The sequence below is a fragment of the Neofelis nebulosa genome, chromosome 16 (assembly GCF_028018385.1).
Source record: "Neofelis nebulosa isolate mNeoNeb1 chromosome 16, mNeoNeb1.pri, whole genome shotgun sequence".
In the NCBI taxonomy this organism is placed as follows: Eukaryota; Metazoa; Chordata; class Mammalia; order Carnivora; family Felidae; genus Neofelis; species Neofelis nebulosa.
The window spans coordinates 2,633,350-2,645,917 of NC_080797.1; the positions used below are offsets into that span (position 1 = coordinate 2,633,350).

Genomic DNA, 12,568 nt, shown 5'->3' on the forward strand with positions numbered 1-12,568 from the left:
TATTTTAATTAATTAGTTGGAATTAAATAAGAATTTTAAATTGAGCTGTTCACTCGCACAGGCCACATGTCAAGTGCCCCACCGCCACATGTGGTTCGTGGTGACCCTGCTGGACAGCACAAACTGTAGAAGGGTTTCCATTATCGCCAAGAGTTTTATTGGAAAACACAGCCCAGCTCACAAACTTTCAGATTTCTCCACCGAGTGTCCTGGTGTGGGGGAGGGGTCTGCAGCGTGTGTCCGGCCGGCTGCCAGCCTTCCCTCGCACACAGGATCATCGCCATGCTGTCCCCAGATGAGCAGGCCCTCTTCAAAGAACGTATCCGATTTCTGGATAAGAAGATCCGCCCTGGACTCAAGAAACTGCATTGGGCCTTGAAGGGGGCCAGCGCCTTCTTCATCACGGAGTGCCGTATCCACGCCAGCAAGGTGGGCCATGGTCCTGAGACTCGGAGGGTCTGTGAGGCTGACCCAGAGGCCGCTGCATGAATCATCAGGGCCCGAGTCTCGGGTGGTGGCGGAGAGACAGAGAGAGGTGTGTGTGCTTAGAGGCAAAGCGTGCTTAGGGAAGGACCCGTCCTTTGTTCTTGTTTTTGTTTTTCACATCAGCCACTCTAGCCAGAGGACAGGTGGGGGGGCTCGGGCTAAGCGGGGAGGGTCTGTCCCCACGCTGAAGCCGTGAGTCTCTCCCCCACGGGTGTGGTCTGCCCACAGGTGCAGGCCATCGTGAATGACTTCAAGGCCTCCACTCTGACCATCGGCTGGCGAGCCCAAGAAATATCCGAGACGCTGCTGGTGCGCATCAGCGGCAAACGGGTGTACAGGGACCTGGAGTTCGAGGAGGACCAGAGGGAGCACCGGGTGGCCGTGCAGCAGAAACTGATGGGCCTGTACCAGGACGTGGTGGCCATCATGACCAACTCCTACGAAGTCTTCAAGAACGACGGCCCTGAGGTGGGGGTCCTCTGGGCAGGGCTTTGTGGCTCAGCGAGCCCCCCACCCCCCACCCCGGGGCCACTGGACCTGTCTCGCGGTTTCTGCCTCCTACCCTTAGTGGGTGCTTCTCAGATGTCCCGTTCCAGTCTTGGTTCCGCCCAACCTTCCGCCTTTCCAACCTTCTTCCTTCGGGACTCCGCATCCTACGGGCTCGTTTCCTTCCCCGCTGGCTGGTTCTCGTCTCCCAGGACCTGCCCTGTGTGTCCTGAGGGTTTCCCTGTCCCCCCCGCCCCCCCCCCCCCCCCGCTCCCCGCCAGATCCAGCAGCAATGGATACTGTACACGATTCGCTTGAACCGCATGATGGAGGATGCCCTGCGCCTCAATGTGAAGTGGTCACTGTTGGAACTGTCCAAGGCCATCAACGGGGATGGAAAGGCCATGCCCAACCCGCTCTTCCGAGTGCTGGTCATCCTCCAGAACGACCTACAGGGAGGTGTGGCGCAGGTGGGGGCCACTACCCCTACCGCTCCACAACTCCAAACTTTATTTTCCGTTTCCCTCGGTCCTGAAACTTGGCCCTTGGCCTCGACTTTATCCTGAGGGCCTCGGGGGCCCATGCTGAGGTGTTCTTCCACGTTGCCAGTCCTGGGGCTGGTCTCCTCCACGGCCTGTGCTGAGGCCGCCTCCGCTGTGCTCCCCCGCCCCGCAGGTGGAATTCTCACCCTCTCTGCAGACCCTGGCGGGCGTGGTCAACGACATTGGCAGCCACCTCTTCTCCACCATCTCGGTCTTCCGCCACCTCCCTGAAATTCTCATCAGGCGCAAGTTTCAGCGCGACCCCATCCACGTCATCGTGGGTGAGTGGGCGGTGGGGAGGGCGCCGGGCGCAGGGGCGTCAGGGGCTCAGAGGGCAGGGTTGGGCGGGGCCGGCAGGAGAGGCCAGGGCCGCTTCCGGACACGCGGGGGCCGGGGAACCCCGGGTGGGGGTCAGACCCGGGAAGGTGGCGAGGGCGGGCCGCGGCAGGCGGACGCTGGGGGACTCACGCCCGGGGGCTCCGGGACCGGGGCGGAGGTGAGTGCGGCGCGCTTTGCTGGCTCTTGAAGAGCGAGACGAGGACATCAGGAAGATCCAGGCCCAGATAAGCGGCGGCATGGCCAGCAACGCGAGCCTGCTGCAGACCTACCTCAAGACCTGGGACTTGTACCGGGAGATCTGGGAGATCAACAAGGACTCCTTCATCCGCCGCTACCAGCGCCTCAACCCCCCCGTGTCTTCCTTTGACGCCGACGTCGCCCGGTGAGGAGCCGAGGTGTCTGGGAGGCGCAGAGCCCCGGGCACGGGGCTGGGCTGGGGAGTGCCGCCGAAGCGCGTGCCCTCCGCTCCGGGCGAAGACTGCCAACCAGCAGGCGGCCCGTGCCCCCTGGGCCCCCAGGGTCCTGGGAAGCAGGGGTGACCCTTTCCTACCTGCCAAGGTTGCGAGGTCATCGAGTATACGAGACAGCGCCTCGCGGGCCCCGAAGCCCCGTGCGGAGGTGCTCATTACCCAGGCTTCGGGGGTGAGGGCCGTGGCTCAGGCATGCGGGGCGCCGGGGCGGTGGGGTTGGAAGGAGAGGGAGTCCAGCCGGCACGTCAGGAGAGGCTTCGTGAAGGGGGTGACGGGAGGCTGGGCTCGCCCGAGTGGGCAGGGTTTCCACAGGCAGACGTGGGCAGCGGCGGGGAGGGCATTCCGGGCGGAGACAACAGCGCCCGAAAGGCATAAAGACGGGAACACGCGAGCGTGTTCAGCAGGGAGCGAGCGGTCTCGGACACAGGTACAGGAGCGGAGGTGTGCAGGGGGCTTTAGACCGAGCAGACAGTGTCACCCTCCCAAGAGCAGTAGGGGTTCTGTTCACATCGCCGTGTGATCGATGGGAAATCGGGGCTCGGGACAGTGCAAATAACCTGTCTGAGGTCACCGAGCCCGGGAGCAGCGGTGGGCGCTCAACTCAGATTCGTGCGACTTTAAAGCCTTGAATGCCAGACTGAGGAGTCTGACTGGCGGCCCCCGGGCAGCGGTTGGGAAAATGACGTGATCCCAGCCGTAAGGCCGGGCTGCACTGACACGGGAGCAGGGGGATGCCTCAGAGCTGCCACACGGGTCTGGGGGGTAAGAGGCCGGAACCGGGACTGGCCGCGGGGCCGTGGGCTCGGCTGCCGCTGGCCCGGCCCGAACGAGCGGGAACGTGGGTCCTCGCAGCTACGCCGAGGTGGCTAACAACGTGCAGAAGGAGGAGACGGTCCTCAACATCCAGTTTGTGCTGCTGGACTGCTCACACCTCAAGTTCTCGCTGGTGCAGCACTGCAACGAGTGGCAGGGCAAGTTCACGGCCCTGCTCAAGGAGATGGCGGCCCGGCGCCTCCTGGAGCTTCATACCTACCTGAGGGAGAACACGGAGAAGTAGGCGCACAGGCTGGGGCGGCAGGGGTGCGGGGAGGGCGGGCTCGGCCCCTCCCACTCGCAGGCTCTCTCCCCGCCTGCCTCCAGAATCAGCCACCCTCCCCAGACGCTGGAGGAGCTGGGGGTCAGTCTGCAACTCCTGGAGACCCTGCAGCACGACCTGTCCGGCCTGGAGGCCCAGATCCCCCCCATCCACGAGCAGTTTGCCATCCTCGAGAAGTACGAGGTGCCCGTCCAGGACGGCGTGAGTGCCCGTGTGCGGTCCAGCCGGGGCGGGCCCGCACCAGCGGCGGGGCGTGCAGGACGTGGGCCCCCAGGGGGTGGGTCCCATGCGGTCCCGGGGGACCGCTGAAGAGCCAGCCGGGCAGCAGGTGCGAGGTTCCGGGGCCCCCGAGAGCCAAAGCCAACTCCGTGATAATCTGGGTCAGCTTCTGGATCTCTCTGAGGCCCGGCGGCTCGTGGCTTCATTTCTTTGGGCCTCGTGGCAAGTGGAACTTGGCCACAGACTCTGGTCCGGAGGATCAGAACGGAGGCCTTGAAAGCATTGGTGAGAGGGGCAGACCCCCTGCTCGTGGGCCATGGTCCCCTCGTCGACGTCCCCAGGTCCTGGAGATGCTGGACAGCCTCAACGGGGAGTGGGTCATCTTCCAACAAACGCTGCTGGACAGTGAGCAGATGCTAAAGAGACACAAGGAGAAGTTCAAAACGGGCCTCATCCACTCGGCCGATGATTTCAAGAAGAAAGCCCACAACCTTCTGGAAGACTTTGAATCCAAAGGTACCCCTTTCTCGACTCTTCTCCCCCTACCTCTGTTGTGACCCAGCCTTTCTAAGCCCAGGTCCCCAGGGAGGCAGGAACAAGGATGAGCAGAGGGAGGACGGTGCTGTGGAGGGGAAGGAGCCCTGGCACCTGCCTTTGGGGCCGTGCCTGCCATCGCCGACCGTTGGTTGGAGCGCACCCGAATTTCTAGTTTTCTCACGCCTTCTCGTGGCCTGCCCATTTCTGCTTCTCAAGCCACGTCTGAGAGCTTTTGCTAAGATTGACCGTCTTGCTTTCCCTTTTGTTTTCCTTCCCCTCCTCGTGTGAGGAGGGGGAGATGTGCCCACCGAGAGGTAGGAGAGCCGCGACGGGCCTTCCCGGGGACGACGGCCTCGAGCAGGGGATGTGAGCCTCACCCTGGTCTCCCACAGGCCCCTTCACCAGTAACGTGGGACATCAGTCCGCCCTAGAGCAGATTGCCCAAGTGCGGGCCATGCTGAATGCCATGCGGGAGGAAGAACAGAGTCTCCGCTCCAACCTGGGCATCTTCAAGATCGAACAGCCAGTCTCCAAGGACCTGCAGAACCTGGAGAAGGTGGTGTGCCGGGCCGGGCCCTTGTGGTAACCAAAGGATGGGGCAGGGGAAGGAGCTTGCGGCCTAAGGGCCGGACCGGTGCCCACCAGCAACGTAGTACGAGGCTTCCGTTTCTCCGCGGCCTCGCGGACACATCGTCACCCCACGCCCTTTCTTGGGGCCAGCCGTCCTGCTGGGCCTGGACATTGAGGATCTTTTCCCGGGCTTGTCACTTGACGAGCCCCTAAGGCAAGACGGCGGAGAAAGGGACGGGACCTGATGAGGAGGCCCTATGACGCGGAGTGAACGAGGGGGGCAGAGGACCCGCGTGTCTGTCAGGGAGGAAGACGGGGGGAGTCCTGCCACCCAGTGCATCTTCTGCCCTTGGCCGTGAAGGAACTAGACGCCCTGCAGCAAGTCTGGGAGATCACGCGGGACTGGGAGGAGAACTGGAACCAGTGGAAGATGGGCCGGTTCCTGACCCTGAAGACAGAGGCCATGGAGACCATGGCCCACGGGCTGTTCCGCCGCCTCACCAGACTAGCCAAAGAGTACAAGGTGGGTGGAGGACGGAGTGAGGGCCGGGGGATGGGCCCGTGCGGGGAAGGCGGTCAGGGCTTCTGACGTCTTCCGTTGTTTTGCCCAGGACCACAACTGGGAAGTTATCGAAACCACTCGCTGGAAAATAGAGCAGTTCAAGAGGACCATGCCTCTCATCTCGGACCTGCGAAACCCGGCCCTTAGAGAGAGGTGAGGCTGCTCCTTCGCTCCTGGGGGCCGCCCCTGGCCTGTGCCGTCACCTGGTCCTCTCAGTGTCCCCTCCCCGTGTGCGTGGCTCTCCCCGCCCCCGCACACAAACACCCTTCTTGAAGCCTTCGCGAGAGCCTGCCACGTCCTCTGTCTTTCCGCTATCGCTGTCCCTGCTCCTCTGGCCTTCCGGCTCCTTCTGTCTTTCCTTCCCGCCGTGTCTGCCCTCGTTTCATGTTCTGTCACGGCTCAGCTTGACACCTTCTGTCATGCAAACGGTTGTATTCTTTTTTTTTTAATTTTTAAAAAACGTTTATTTATTTTTGAGAGAGAGAGAGAGAGAGAGAGAGAGACAGAGCACAAGCAGGGGAGGGGCAGAGAGAGAGAGGGAGACAGACTCTGAAGCAGGCTCCAGGCTCTGAGCTGTCAGCACGGAGCCTAATGTGACCCTCAAACCCACGAACCGCGAGATCACGACCTGAGCTGAAGTCGGATGCTTAACTGACTGAGCCACCCAGGTGCCCCATTCTTTTTTTTTTTTTTTTTTCTTTTTAAGTTTATTTATTTATGTTGAGAGAGAGAGCGAGCCGGCGGGCATGTGCAAGTGTGCACGCGAGCGGGGTAGGGGCAGAGAGAGAGAATCCCCAGCAGGCTCCACGCTGTCAGGGAGGCTGGAACTCACAAACTTCTAGATCACGACCTGAGCCGAAATCTACAGTCTGACGCTTAACCGACTGAGCCGCCCAGGCGCCCCCGAGGGTTTTATTCTGATGTAGTCCAAGGTATCACTTTCTTCCTTCATAGTTTTTGGTTCTGGACCTTGTTTAAGAAGACCTCCCTTTGGGGCGCTTGGGTGGCTCAGTCGGTTGAGTGTCAGACTCTTGATTTCGGCTCAGGTCATGATCTCACAGTTTGTGAGTTTGAGCCCCGCATTGGGCTCTGCGCTGACAGCATGAAGCCTGCTTGAGATTCTCCCTCTCTCTCTGCCCCTCTCCAACTCGCACTCTCTGTGCCTCTCTCAAAATAAATAAATAAACTTAAAAAAAAAGTAAAAAACTCCTCCCCTGCCTAGAGTTACACATGCATTTTCTCCATACTTTCTTCTAATACTTTATGATTTTATTTTGTAAGTTTTTACTCTTTGTATGCATCCGGAACCCATTGCATGATAGAAGAAGGCTTTGCAGCCGTTGAGGATGGAATAAACGGTTTTGTAAGAGGCATTTTATTTTTATTTATTTATTTTTTTAAATTTTTTTTTTCAACATTTTTTATTTATTTTTGGGACAGAGAGAGACAGAGCATGAACGGGGGAGGGGCAGAGAGAGAGGGAGACACAGAATCGGAAACAGGCTCCAGGCTCCGAGCCATCGGCCCAGAGCCTGACGCGGGGCTCGAACTCACGGACCGCGAGATCGTGACCTGGCTGAAGTCGGACGCTTAACCGACTGCGCCACCCAGGCGCCCCTGTAAGAGGCATTTTAACAATCATCTATTCCTCTAGAAGGAAGTCATCTTACTTCTTTTGCATTGTGTCCAGTGTAGTGTTTCTGGGCCATGCTTCCCTGTCCAGTATTCTGTGGTTAAGTACAACTTGATCGCTTCACTTGCTTAACGCCCCCTGGCCTCAGTTTCCTCACGTACAGATGGAAGAGCTAAAAGTCCGCGTGTATGTGGGTCGAGAGCATTAAATGAGCTGTTTCACGCAAAACGTCTAGCCCTGCCTGTTGTCGACGGTAAACCCGCCATTATCAGTCTCGACTGTCTCTCCAGAGAGTCACCGGCTCCGTCTCTGTATTTCCCCACCGTGCCTAAGATTGCGTTTAGGGCCCGTTTAGTAAATATCTGTTGAATCGCGAATCAATTCATGTACAGAATCGTACTGTCCCAGCGGGAGCAAGGAAGCCTGTGGGCTGATGCTGACGCTTTTCAGTAGGCCTTCGCGGCCGGCCTCGTGGTCTGACCTCCTGTCCCTGGCTGCAGGCACTGGGACCAGGTCAGGGAAGAGGTCCAGAGGGAGTTCGATCAGGAATCTGAGAGCTTCACCCTGGAGCAGATTGTGGAGCTCGGGATGGACCAGCACGTGGAGAAAATCGGCGAGATCTCCGCCTCAGCCACCAAAGAGCTGGCTATAGAGTTGGTATGACAGAGCCCCCTTCCATACCCCACCCCCCCCACCCCCCCCCGCTTCTGGGACACCCCCCACCGTGCCAAGCTTTCCACGATCTAATGGCCCCTCCGCGTTCCTGTTCCCTTTGGGCACTACCAGATTGCTCTGTCCCCCAATTTCTTTCCGCAGGCCTTAGAGAACATCGCCAAGACCTGGGATGGGATTCAGCTAGACATAGCTCCCTACAAGGACAAGGGTCATCACCGGCTCAGGTAGACGGGGCCTCGGCGCGCCGGGCGAGGGCAGGGCCGTGTGGCCTGGGCTGCAGACCGGGCCCGAGGGCTGGCAGGTGGGAACGGACTACGATTTGGATGCCTCCCCGCTGCCCCCTCCGACACACAGAGGCACGGAGGAGGTGTTCCAGGCACTGGAGGACAACCAGGTGGCCCTGTCCGGCATGAAGGCTTCCCGTTTCGTCAAGGCCTTTGAGAGGGAAGTGGACCACTGGGAGCGCTGCCTCTCCCTCATTTTGGAGGCCGTCGAGATGGTGCTCATGGTGCAGCGGCAGTGGATGTACCTGGAGGTCAGGACTCACGCCCGAGCGGCCCCGCAAACCCTTTCCTCCCCTCTCTCTCTCTGCAGGTCTGACGCATTTGCCCTGTTACCAGCCTCATTTCCTCGCTCTGAAGTCACTCCTTTTTTTTTTTTTAATTTACTTTGAGAGAGAGAGAGAGAAACAGCACACACAAGCAGGAGAGGGGCAGAGACAGAGAGAGAGAGAGAGAGAGAGAGAGAGAGAGAGAGAGAGAGAAAGAATTCCAAGAAGACTCTGGACTGTCAGCTCGATCCCACAAACCCACGAGATCATGACTTGAGCCGAAATCAAGAGCTGGACACAGGGCGCCTGGGTGGCTCAGTTGGTTAAGTGTCCGACGTCAGCTCAGGTCGTGATCTCGCGGTTGGTGAGTGTGAGCCCCGTGTCGGGCTCTGTGCTGACGGCTCGGAGCCTGGAGCCTGCTTCCGATTCTGTGTCTCTCCCTCTCTCTGCCCCTCCCCTGCTTGTGCTCTGTCTCTCTGTTTCAAAAATAGACAAAACTATTAAAAAAATTAAAAAAAAAAGAGTTGGACACTTACCCGACTTAGACACCCAGGTGCCATATCTGTTTTTAAAAGTTTATTTATTTATTCTAAAGTCATTCTTCCATCTCGGCCCTGAGCATCTGACTCTCGGTGATTGCCTTTTGTCTTCAGTTCCCTCCTTGAAAAGCCTTTGCTCTCTTTTCGTTTTTCTTCTTGGACCAAGTATCTGGCCTCCCAACCCCAACTTGCCTTCCACAACTTGGGGCGTCTTGCCCTTTGGCTCCTTCTCTTCCTCCCACTATCACTCCTGGTCTAGGAGCAGGGAGTGTGGGAGACACAGCCTCTCACCCCAGTCCTTGGCCCCTCAGAATATCTTCCTGGGAGAGGACATCCGTAAGCAGCTGCCCAGTGAATCAGCCCTGTTTGACCAGATCAACAGCACCTGGAAATCCGTCATGGACCGCATGAACAAGGACAGCAATGCTCTCCGGGCCACCCACCACCCAGGTCTGTCGAGCTCCACCTGGGCGGGGGCCTGCTGTGCGTGGAGGCCGGGGCCACATGCTTCAGCGGTCAGAGGACTGACAGTCATCCCTGGCCTCCGTCCCATGACCATCGCCTCTTCCAAGCTTTAGAATAACAGTTCAGCAAAACAAACTAACTCATCTCGTATTTGGGTGGAGTGTACTATAAGCTTATAGAGAGCGGGATACAGAGTCAGAGTTGAGTTCAAAATCGGCCTCCTGCCTTCCAGCCAGTGTGGTTTCGGGGGGCTTCCTCCACGCCACAGTCTCCTCCCTGCAGCAGGGGCGGGGGCTCGCGGCAGCTCTTTCTTAGCCTTCCTGCGAGGCTCGTGGAGGCGTATGTAATACTCAATACGGGGTCTGGCGTGTGCTCAGTTGCTAGCACTGTGCCTCAGGAACCTTCGCTGAGCTGGTTCACTCAACGGGACGATACAGGCAAATGAGGTAACGCAAATCGAGCGCTTACCACATCAGGGGCGCAGGGTAAGCCCTTGGTGACTATTAGCTGTTGTCATTGTTACCTTGACTTTAATTGGTTTATCAGGTTAACTGGTCTTGATTGTAGATCCTTTGGTAAGCGTGGGGATGGGGTGAGGGGGTGGGGGAGAGACGCACACACAGAAGGGCCTGGTTGATTGTGGTAGGCTGGGGTAAAGAATCAGCGAGCGTGGTTTGGCGATGGGCACCAAGAACGGGTATCCTGGGAAGAGTTGTGTCAGGGGCTGTGGAGAACTTCTTTATTTTGCTTTGGGCCAACTTCACAAAAATGTTAAAAAATGTTTATTCATTTTTGGGATTCAGAGAGACAGAGCATGAGTGGGGCAGGGGCAGAGAGAGAGAGGGAGACAGAATCCGAAGCAGGCTCCAGGCTCTGAGCCGTCAGCACAGAGCCCGACGTGGGGCTCGAACCCACGAGCTCTGAAATCGTGAGCCAGAGTTGGATGCTTAACTGACTGAGCCACTCGGGTGCCCCAACAATTTTTCATTTTCCCGAGAACCTTGAGTGTACGTATTGAAAAAAACCATAGTTTTAATTATTCTGGTAAAACACAAGTATTAGGCTGTGCAAAGTTGAACAACAACCTGCGTTTGTTAGAGATAGTATTCGAGATCATTGGCAGAATTACATTTTGGAACAATTTGTAAACAAAGCCATAGAAACAAGTATCCCTGGGCTGAAGACGAAAACCACACTCCTCTCGGCCATGGCCACGGAGCCTCCTGTGGTCTCTGCAGGCCACTTGGACGCCCAGCAGCCCACAGACTCTATTCTTGGAGGTGTGAGGATCCCCTCAGGGTTCAGATTCCAGGGCACTCATACTTTCTTCAGAATGCTAGAAATTGGGCAAACAAGGAGACCTAAGGTTAGGAGGAAGCTAGGATTGCTGAGAACCTGCCAACGTGAATCCTTTTTTTTTTAAGTTTATTTATTTTGGGGGGGGGGGTGGAGAGAGAGAGAGAGAGAGAGAGAGAGAGAGAGAGAGAGAGAGAGAGAGAATCCCAATAGGCTCCACACTGTCAGCGCAGAGCCCGACATGGGGCTCGGACTCATGAACCGTAAGATAATGACCTGAGCCGAAATCAAGAGCCTGACTCTCAACCCACCGAGCCACCCGGGTGCCCCCTTGAATCCATTTTGTTTAGTGCCTTGAATTGTTCTTTGAGGTGGGTGTTGTGATTGTTTTATGGACAAAGAGGTAAAAGCTCAGTGAGGTGAACTGACAGGCTAATTAGTGGAAGAGCAGCCGTTTGAATGGCCGCCGTCTGTCCCTCAGTCTAGCGCCCCTGTCGCTACGCCTCTAGGGACACTGGCATCCCGGTGGTCGCAGACCTCTGTCACTGCGTGCGTCTGATCTACCTTTACCTCTCACGAGTTAACATGCTGGACTGTGTGCATGCGGAACAGTCTCTTAATTTTCAGAAGCTTTTGGGGTGACCTCAGAGCCCCGAATTCCTTGCAGGAACCGGACCGTTGTTCTAAGACCGTAGGGAGATGGGATGTAGTGATGTTCACAGAATCACATACACCGCGTAACTAATGCTTGGCGTACGAACGCATCGTAGTGTGTAATAAACACTGGTAACGAATTAACGAAGAGCGTGGGATAAGTGTGATAGAGTGATTCGGAGACACTTCTCGGCTTCCGGAAACCCTTATGGCAACACGTCCCCCAACATTCGAGCGCTGGCAAAGTGCATACGGGGGGACGCCCCAACTCTACTCTGGGCGATGGTGAAGGGCCAGCAAATGTCACTCACTGCTCTTCCCCCAGGCCTCCTGGACACGCTGATCAAAATGAACACGATTCTGGAAGACATTCAGAAGTCTCTGGATATGTATCTGGAGACCAAGCGCCATATTTTCCCCCGCTTCTACTTCCTGTCCAACGATGACCTCCTGGAGATTCTGGGCCAGTCCCGCAACCCGGAGGCCGTGCAGCCACACCTCAAAAAATGCTTTGACAACATCAAATTGCTGAGAATGCAGAAGGTCGGGGGAGCTGGCCGGGATGGGGTGGAGGGCAGGGGACAGATGCCGATGTCATCGTAGTCGAGGCCTTGGAGGGGACCGTGCCCTCCACACAGGAGGGGGATAGTCATGATTCTGGATCATCTGGGATAGGACTTGTCAGGACTGGTAATTTTGGGGGGTGGGGAGAGGAGCAGAGACCACCCCCAAAGGGCCCACGTACCTTCCAGGGGGGTGTCAGGGGTGGGCGGGCCAGACCGTTAGCGCTTCCTGTTTTCGCAGGTTGGGGGCCCCAGCAGCAGATGGGAGGCTGTGGGGATGTTCTCGGGCGACGGCGAGTATGTGGACTTCCTGCACTCAGTACTCTTAGAAGGGCCCGTGGAGGTGAGCTGTGGTGAGGGTCGAAGCGTCAGGCCGATTCCTTTTCCCCTCGGAGAGTTCGCTCGGCTCCGTGAGGAGGGAACGTCCCTGGGAAGGGACATCAGTCACTCTCCGCCTCCTGAAAACTCTAACCTCTGCCCTGACCCTGAAAACCACACAGGCCGCCCCCCCTCGCCTCTGCTTCCCTCAGGGGCCCGGCCAGCGGCTGCCCGATCCTGCTTGTCCCCCCGGGCCCAGAGTCCCAGGGTCCTGTTTCCTGAGCCCCTGCCCTCTGGGGACGCTTGTCCCCAGCCCCGAGGCCCAGCCACTCTGCCCTCTCGCCTCCCCCAGTCCTGGCTTGGCGATGTGGAGCGGACCATGAGAGTGACCCTGCGGGACCTTCTCCGGAACTGCCGTGTGGCCCTCAAGAAGTTTCTCAACAAGAGGGACAAGTGGGTGAAGGAGTGGGCTGGCCAGGTGAGCTGGGCCAGGGCAGGTGGGGAGACGAGAAAGACGGAGCCGCACAGGAGCAGCAGATAGAAAAAGGCAGAACCTTGTGTCTTGTTC

At 57.8% G+C, this 12,568-nt stretch overlaps 1 protein-coding gene across 1 annotated transcript in view; it reads left to right on the plus strand.

The window, feature by feature from the left end:
- Positions 1–12,568, plus strand: part of DNAH2 (dynein axonemal heavy chain 2) — a 95,161-nt gene that overhangs the window by 36,809 nt on the left and 45,784 nt on the right. The window contains 18 exon segments of the mRNA XM_058705514.1: positions 273–429; positions 715–954; positions 1,254–1,442; positions 1,648–1,795; positions 2,043–2,235; positions 3,176–3,376; positions 3,464–3,620; positions 3,980–4,154; positions 4,568–4,731; positions 5,107–5,268; positions 5,357–5,460; positions 7,441–7,597; positions 7,757–7,839; positions 7,970–8,150; positions 9,016–9,154; positions 11,445–11,662; positions 11,924–12,025; positions 12,353–12,478. Coding sequence (XP_058561497.1) covers positions 273–429; positions 715–954; positions 1,254–1,442; positions 1,648–1,795; positions 2,043–2,235; positions 3,176–3,376; positions 3,464–3,620; positions 3,980–4,154; positions 4,568–4,731; positions 5,107–5,268; positions 5,357–5,460; positions 7,441–7,597; positions 7,757–7,839; positions 7,970–8,150; positions 9,016–9,154; positions 11,445–11,662; positions 11,924–12,025; positions 12,353–12,478 — 2,896 coding nt within the window.